An 8,512-nucleotide genomic window follows, 5' to 3' on the forward strand; every position below is an offset into this window, starting at 1 on the left:
GGAGCGCTGCACTGTCAGAGGGTCAGTGCTGAGGGAGTGCCGCACTGATAGAGGCTCAGTACTGAAGGAGTGCTGCACTGTCAGCGGGTCAGTACTGAGGGAGCGCTGCACTGTGAGGGGGTCAGTACTGAAGGAGTGCTGCACTGTCAGCGGGTCAGTACTGAGGGAGCGCTGCACTGTGAGGGGGTCAGTACTGAGGAAGTGCTGTACTGTCAGGGGGTTGATTGTGGGGGCGGGATAGGGGACTCTTGTAATGAGGCAGTCATATCCTGAGGCTAATAAATTGAAAAGCTGGGTGGCGCTTTTTAGCGGGTGTGAAGCAGTCTGACTGATTATTGCATCACATTAATGAATTACGAAATGCAATTCAGTGGCTGACTTTGACCTGGTTTTAGATCGGTCGCTGTCCCTTTAAGATTAGCGTGGTCCCTTTAAGATGAAATCTGTGCTGCAAAACCTTCCATTCCCCCATCTGTGCTCAGTCTCAGCGCGGCTGCCCCGCAAAGAGATGGTGGGAGGTGGCCCTGGGCGGCTCCTCTATTCGCCCCGTAGAAAGATGGCGACAACGCCATCTTGGGAAGTGGCCGAATCATTTAATTAAATCGGACGACGGCGTGCCAAGGAGTCGCTGCCGCCTCTCCGCCCATATTGATAAAATGGGGTAGATGTCAATTATTCGGGAATATCGGGGCGTTGGCAGGCCTCCGCCACCGAATTTGGAGTTTGTGTCGGTGGTCATCATTCGGCGTCGCAAAAGGACTGCCCCCTCAATCCTTGAACGTAATTTCCCGTGCGACAGCTTCCGGTTTCAACGCGTCACCTTCTGGGGCTGAGTGGGGGAAGCGACACCAAAGGCTTTGGGGGTTGAGACAAGATGGTCCCTCTGGAGGAATGTGGGGGCTCCAGTTAAAGGGCCAAGTCAACACCCCCCTTCCACCTTAAAGGCACCCCCCCACCCCAACAACCCATTTTTTTTTTAGCCAGCTAAGAAAGTATACTTTTAAGGATTTAATCTGTTAACTTTTACATTTTTCTTCCCTCCCCCCTGAGCCACCAACCCCTTCTACCAAAAGAGCCATGAAAACCACAGGGGTCAAGACGGAGGGGGAGGAAGAGGACGAGGACGGAGCGGGTGAGGCGATATTTTCTAACAGCTCATGGCGTGGCGGTGAAATCAGAGGGGTTCATAGCGGTGCACGGTGAATGTAACATTGGGAAAGCTGCTATTATTGTGAGGCTGGAGTGGGTTGGAGAAGAAGGGGCTGAATGGTGTCCTTTCCTGTGTAACAGACCTAAGCGGGGGCGGGGGTGGGGGGGATCTCCTCCTCAAGACGGGCTGAATGGTACCTCCTGGTACTGCGTAAATGGCTCGAGATGGGGACTGAAGGGGATCCACCTGTTCCTGTGTAATAGACTCGCGAGGGGTTGAATCGGCTCCTCATGTTCCTGTGTTACAGGCTCAAGAGGGAAGCTGAATGACCTATTCCTGTGTAACAGACTCAAGCAGTGGGCTGATTGGCCTCCTCCTGTTCCTGTCTCACATGTGCCTTCTCAGTCTCTATATTTGGGTCACATTTCTCAGGACAAGTGAAACCCCTAACACCGTATCTCTGTTCTGCATTTTCTGGGATTATTTTCCAGGCTTGGCCTACCCGGACTGGGCCTACAAGCCTGACTCCAGCCCTGGGAGTCGCCAAGTGCAGCTCTGGCACTTCATCCTGGACCTGTTGCGGAAGGAGGAATATCGAGAAGTCATTGCCTGGCAGGGAGATTACGGAGAATTTGTCATCAAAGATCCCGATGAGGTGGCTCGTCTCTGGGGAATGAGGAAATGTAAACCTCAAATGAACTACGATAAGCTCAGCCGGGCCCTCAGGTAAAGAACTGCTTTCTCTAGATGTCTGCCCCAAATGAACATCAGACACTTGGGAGACAGATACAGCATGATGTTATATACAGAACAAAGCTCCCTCTACACTGTCTCCATCAAACATTCCCAGGACAGGAACAGCACGGGGTAAGATACAGAGTAAAGTCCCTCTGCACTGTCCCCATCAGACATTCCCAGGACAGGTGCAGCACGGGGTTAGATACAGAGTAAAGCTCCCTCTACACTGTCCCCATCAAACATTCCCAGGACAGGTGCAGCACGGGGTTAGATACAGAGTAAAGTCCCTCTACACTGTCCCCATCAAACACTCCCATGACAGGACAGCACAGGGTTAGATACAAAGTAAAGCTCCCTCTATACATTTTTTCAATACATTCAAGGCCTCCGTCTCCTGTGTCTGCTGTATGCATCTGTCTCCTCTCTGTGACGGAATCTGTTTCTCTTCCCTCCGTCGCACCCCAGGTATTACTACAACAAACGAATTCTGCACAAGACCAAAGGGAAGAGATTCACTTACAAATTTAACTTCAGTAAGATGGTGATGGTGAATTATCCTTTCATCGATGTACGAGGGACTGGTGAGTGTGAAGCCGAAATCGAGGGGTTCAATTGGTTTATATATATAGATAGAAGAACAAATACCCAGGAATGAGTTACAGACTGGAATCTAAGCGAGGGGATCGGGGTGGTTTATATCTAGAATAACAGATACCCGGAAGCGAGTTACAGACCGGAATCTAATTGAGGGGTTCAGGGTAGTTTATATATAGAATAACAGATACCCAGGAGTGAGTTCCAGACTGGAATCTAATCGAGGGGTTCGGGGTTGTTTATATATAGAAAAACATACACTGGAGTGAGTTACAGACTGGAATCTAATCGAGGGGTTTGGGTGGTTTATATATAGAATAACAGATACCTGGGAGTGAGTTACAGACTGGAATCTAATCGAGGGGTTCGAGCTGGTTCATATATAGAATAACAGATACCCGGGAGTGAGTTACAGACTGGAATTTAATCGAGGCGTTCAGGGTTGTTTAGAAATAGAATAACAGATACCTGGGAGTGAGTTACAAACTGCAATCTAATCGAGGGATTTGGGGTGGTTTATATATAGAATAACAGATACCTGGGAGTGAGTTACACATTGGAATCTAATCGAGGGTTTCGGGGTGGTTTATATATAGAATAGCAGATACTCGGGAGTGAGTTACAGACTGGAATCTAATCGAGTGGTTCAGGGAGATTTATATATAGAATAGCAGATACCCGGAAGTGAGTTACAGACTGGAATCTAATTGAGGGTTTCGAGGTGGTTTATATATAGAATAACAGATACCCGGGAGTGAGTTACAGAATGTTTTCTAATCGAGGAGTTCAGGGTGGTTTATACATAGAATAACAAATATCTGATAGTGAGTTACAGACTGGAATCTAATCGAGGGGTTCGGGTGGTTTATATATAGAATAGCAGATACCCGGGTGTGAGTTACAGACTGGAATCTAATCGAGGGGTTTGGGTGGTTTATATATAGAATAGCAGATACCCGGGTGTGAGTTCCAGACTGGAATCTAATTGAGGGGTTCAGGGAAGTTTATATAAAGAATAACGGATACCCGAGAATAAGTTACAGACTGGAATCTAATCGAGGGGTTCAGGGTGGTTTATATATAGAATAACAGATACCCGGGAGTGAGTTACAGACTGGAATCTAATCGAGGGGTTCGGGGTGGAATATATATAGAATAACAGATACCCGGGAGTGAGTTACAGACTGGAATCTAATCGAGAGGTTCGGGGTGAAATATATGTAGAATAACAGATCCCCGGGAGTGAGTTACAGACTGGAATCTAATCGAGGGGTTCGGGGTGGTTTATATATAGAATAACAGATACCCAGGAGTGAGTTACAGACTGGAATCTAATCGAGGGGTTCAGGGTGGTTTATATATAGAATAACAGATACCTGGGAGTGAGGTACAGACTGGAATCAAATCAGGTTATATCAGGTTTGCGAGCGATGGAGAGATGAGTCTCGGTATAATCTTGCAGAAGGAAGTTGGACAGAGGTGGCGATGTGCGAAGGCAGATCAGGTTTTGGGTGAATTGGTTTTGCGGCATTGGACAGAGTGAGATGGCGGTAGAGAGAGTGACTATCCTAATGAATATTTAGATTTTGATTGTGTTTCCATCTGTGACATGTAGAGAATTAGGGTGCGTACTCGGAGAGCAGAAGGGTGTTGGGTAAGAGGCGTTGGTGTTGAATATAGATGGAGACTTTGGGATGTTATTTGGAAGGAATATTTAACTTTTAGTCCTGTTAAGTTTCAGAATGGGTATCTCATGATGTGTTTTTTTTCCCCCCCTTTCCACTGCCACCCTTGTGTTCTCCGGCCCTCTTCCTCCTCCTCCCCCTTCTCCCTTCAGGTGTGGTCCCTCAGAGTGCTCCCCCCATCCCTACCGGCTCCACCCTCTTCCACTTCCCAGCCCCCGAGCCCCTGTCACCGCACTGTTGCGGCCCTTTTGACTCTGTGACTGCTGGTCGGCGGGGCAGGGGCTCGGTTTCCGATGGGAGTGAGGGGACCCCTGCCCCTTCTGAGCAGGAGGAGGCTGGCACCGATTCACGGTGGGCCTCTGAAGCAGCCGGCGGGGCCTTTCCTTGCTACGGCCGTCCCCCTCGCCTCTACCAGGAACCCCGCAGCCCCTTCTCACCCCTCCTTCCGCCATCCCTGGCCCTATCGCCCGGTTTTCCCTTGACCCCCTACACTTGCAGCCCCTCGCCCAGCCTGAGCCCTGGGCTTGGGAGCCGGGCCAGCACCCGCTTCACCTTCAACCCCGAGGAAATGAGCCTTTACCTCCAGGCCCACGCCCGGTCGGTCTACAATTACCACCTGAGCCCCCGCTCATTCCCCTGCTACCCAGGGCTCCCAGTGACGGCCCTGGTCTCGATGCCCCGCCTGGCCAACGAGCCGGCGCCCAGCATCCAGCTCCAGGCCCCGCCCCCCGGCCGCAAACCCAGAGCTGAGGCCCAGGGAGGGCCATCCACCAGGCCGACAGCACCCCCACCGCCTCCTGCCGATCAGCTGGCGGAAGTTGAAGGGGGTGCGGATGGTGCAGGCAGGGGGGGGTGCCCCCGGGAGGTGCGGCGAGCAGAGGATAGGGACCACTGCATGCCCCTGAAGCTGCGTTTCAAGAGGCGCTGGGTGGCTGACAGCTGTGGGGGCAAGGCTCTGGCGCCGGCAGTCGGGCCCGACCCTTCTCCTAAGGTACCCGCTTACCCCCTGGAGGACAGACAGGCCAAAGATGGAGAGCGGAATCTGAAGCCAGAGCAGAAGGAGGAGCTGCCGGATTGAAGGAGGGAGCTGATTACCAGTATGATGCCTTGTTGTACGCCAATAGCTAGATATATCCACGGTAGAGAAATCGACTTTCAGCTCTCCCAGCTTGTGGGGGTTTTAATGATATCCTGTACAGACATGCTCCCTCGTCCCCCTACTCCTCTCCCCCAAATCCTGTCTCTCTCTCTCCCTCCCCACGGTGGCACAATGCTTAGTGCTGCTGACTCTCAGTGCCAGGGACTCGGGTTCCATTCCGGCCTAAGGTGACTTTGTGGAGTTTGCACTTTCTCCCCATGTCTGGGTGGGTTTCGTCCCACAATCCAAAGATGTGCAGGTTAGGTGGATTGGTCATGCTAAAATTGCCCCTTAGTGTCCAAAGGTTATGTGGGGTACAGGGTTCCAGGGATAGGGCGGGGAATGGGCCGAGGTAGGGTGCTCTTTCGTAGGGTTGGTCGGAATGGCCTCATTCTGCACTGTAGGAATTCAATAATATTCTCTCTCTCTCTTTTCCCTCCCCCACTTCTCCCCATCTCTCTCTCTCACATGTCTCCCTCACTCCTCCCCACCTCATGCTCTCGCTCTCTGGGGAGAGGTAGGTGAGAAGGTTAATCCCCCTCCGATAGGGGAACAGGCTGCCCAGTGTGTGTAAATGGGGAGAGGTGGGTGAGGGGGTTAATCCCCCTCCGATAGGGGAACAGGCTGCCCAGTATGTGTAAATGGGGAGAGGTGGGTGAGGGGGTTAATCCCCCTCCGATAGGGGAACAGGCTGCCCAGTGTGTGTAAATGGGGAGAGGTGGGTGAGGGGGTTAATCCCCCTCCGATAGGGGAACAGGCTGCCCAATGTGTGTAAATGGGGAGAGGTGGGTGAGGGGGTTAATCCCCCTCCGATAGGGGAACAGGCTGCCCAATGTGTGTAAATGGGGAGAGGTGGGTGAGGGGGTTAATCCCCCTCCCGTAGGGGAACAGGCTGCCCAGTGTGTGTAAATGGGGAGAGGTGGGTGAGGGGGTTAATCCCCCTCCGATCGGGGAACAGGCTGCCCAGTGTGTGTAAATGGGGAGAGGTGGGTGAGGGGGTTAATCCCCCTCCGATAGGGGAACAAGCTGCCCAGCATGTGTAAATGGGGAGAGGTGGGTGAGGGGGTTAATCCCCCTCCGATAGGGGAACAGGCTGCCCAGTATGTGTAAATGGGGAGAGGTGGTGAGGGGGTTAATCCCCCTCCGATAGGGGAACAGGCTGCCCAGTATGTGTAAATGGGGAGAGGTGGTGAGGGGGTTAATCCCCCTCCGATAGGGGAACAGGCTGCCCAGTGTGTGTAAATGGGGTGAGGGGGTTAATCCCCCTCCGATAGGGGAACAGGCTGCCCAGTGTGTGTAAATGGGGAGAGGTGGGTGAGGGGGTTAATCCCCCTCCGATAGGGGAACAGGCTGCCCAGTGTGTAAATGGGGAGAGGTGGGTGAGGGGGTTAATCCCCCTCCGATAGGGGAACAGGCTGCGCAGTGTGTGTAAATGGGGAGAGGTGGGTGAGAGGGTTAATCCCCCTCCGATAGGGGAACAGGCTGCGCAGTGTGTGTAAATGGGGAGAGGTGGGTGAGAGGGTTAATCCCCCTCCGATAGGGGAACACTGCCCAGTGTGTGTAAATGGGGAGAGGTGGGTGAGAGGGTTAATCCCCCTCTGAAAGGGGAACAGGCTGCCTAGTGTCTGTAAATGTTTGCTCTGAATTTTGTGATGTTTTACTGATGTTAATACCATTTGGTGCCTGCAAATGTATTTCTCTCTCTCTCTGAAATGTAATTAAATAAGATATATACTTTGATCACGGAAGATGTTCACTATATATATTTTTCCTAGAGTAACTTCAAAGTAAAGTTTACCTCAAGATTAAAAGTGGAATGATTTTAGTTAAATTTTACATTGTCTGTGACTGATTTTTTAAAAAGGAGGTGCCATCACTATCTGGGGGAAAGGGGGTCAGAGCACGATCAACAACCACCCCCCCGCCACTTCAAACTGGGGGTCTCCTCGCCCAACCCCCCTTAACTGTGAGACCCTTCACACACCCGCGCCCCTCCCAACTATAGGCCTCCCCCCAACTGTGAGACCCCACACTCACCACCCAAACCGTGAGAGTGCTGTTATGATCCCAGATGCGAATTCAACTATTTGCAATTTGTAAAACTGAGGAAAGGTGATGGCAGCACAGGAGTGAGAACTCTGACCATTAGGTAGGTAGATTGTATGTTAAAACAAACTTTAATTGAATCAGAATTTTTTAAAAATATATAAATTTAGAGTATCCAATTCATTTTTTCCAATTAAGGGGCAATTTAGCGTGACAAATCCACCTACCCTGCACATCTTTTGGGTTGTGGGGGCGAAACCCACGCCAACACTGGGAGAATATGCAAATTCCACACTGACAGTGACCCAGAGCCGGGATCGAACCTGGGACCTCGGCGCCGTGAGACAACCGTGCTAACCACTTGCATCACCGTGCTGCCTAATTGAAACAGAATTGGCCTCATTTTTAGCCAAGCTTTACAGATAAAAAGCAGAGCGAGAGCTCAGCTCCACCCACACTCTGACATCACTGCAGTAACATGAGCAGCCGAACATTTCTTAAAGCGACATTCTCATGACAGTCCATACCAACCATCAATTGCCCAACTATCCTAATCCCATTTTCCAGCCCTTGCCTTGTGCTTGATGCAATGGCATTTCAAGTGCTCATCTGAAAGAAAGTTGTGAGGTTTCCCACAATTCCCGCCCTGCCAGGCGGTGAGTTCAAGATTCCAACCACTCTCTGGGGAGAAAGTATTTCCTCACAACCCCTCTAAATCTATTGCCCATTAACTTAAATCTACGCCCCCTGGTTATTGACACCTCCAATAAGGGGAAAAGTCCCTAATCATGCATCTCAATCAGGTCGCCCCTCAGCCTTCTCTGCTCCAGGAAAAACAATCTGAGCCTCGATGGCTTAAACGATTCATCCCAGGCAATATCCTGGTGAATCTCCTTTGCACTCTTTTCTGTGCGATCACTTCCTGAGATAAACATAGCGCAGAGTAACAGCAGGCAGAGGGAAGCCATAGGGCCCAGTGGGACTAGGTCTGGAGTGCGTTTGCTTCAATAAAAAGCATAACGGGTAAAACAGTTGAACTGAGAGCCTGGATTACGGCATGGGACTCTGATGTAATTACAATTACGGAGACGTGGTTAAAGGAGGGCAGGACTGGCAGCTTAACATTCCGGGATATCGGTGTGTTAGGCGGGACAGAAGGGG

At 51.2% G+C, this 8,512-nt stretch overlaps 1 protein-coding gene across 1 annotated transcript; it reads left to right on the forward strand.

The window, feature by feature from the left end:
* Positions 1 to 573: 573 nt before the first annotated feature.
* On the forward strand, positions 574 to 7,136 carry LOC140410337 (ETS translocation variant 3-like). Its single transcript, XM_072498341.1, has 4 exons — positions 574 to 1,132; positions 1,642 to 1,876; positions 2,354 to 2,469; positions 4,320 to 7,136. Exons 1-4 carry the CDS (start codon positions 1,078 to 1,080, stop codon positions 5,243 to 5,245), a joined length of 1,332 nt encoding a protein of 443 aa, XP_072354442.1. The 5' UTR covers positions 574 to 1,077; the 3' UTR covers positions 5,246 to 7,136.
* The last annotated feature ends 1,376 nt before the right edge of the window (positions 7,137 to 8,512 follow it).

This window comes from Scyliorhinus torazame, chromosome 4 (genome assembly GCF_047496885.1).
Source record: "Scyliorhinus torazame isolate Kashiwa2021f chromosome 4, sScyTor2.1, whole genome shotgun sequence".
Classification (NCBI taxonomy): Eukaryota; Metazoa; Chordata; class Chondrichthyes; order Carcharhiniformes; family Scyliorhinidae; genus Scyliorhinus; species Scyliorhinus torazame.

Excerpts from the sequence above, each read along its gene's own strand:
- LOC140410337 (XM_072498341.1), top strand. The coding sequence starts at position 1,078 with ATGAAAACCACAGGGGTCAAGACGGAGGGGGAGGAAGAGGACGAGGAC. Across the intron at positions 1,133-1,641 it reads AGAGGACGAGGACGGAGCGG|GCTTGGCCTACCCGGACTGG; the intron begins GTGAGGCGATAT and ends ATTATTTTCCAG. Across the intron at positions 2,470-4,319 it reads CATCGATGTACGAGGGACTG|GTGTGGTCCCTCAGAGTGCT; the intron begins GTGAGTGTGAAG and ends TTCTCCCTTCAG.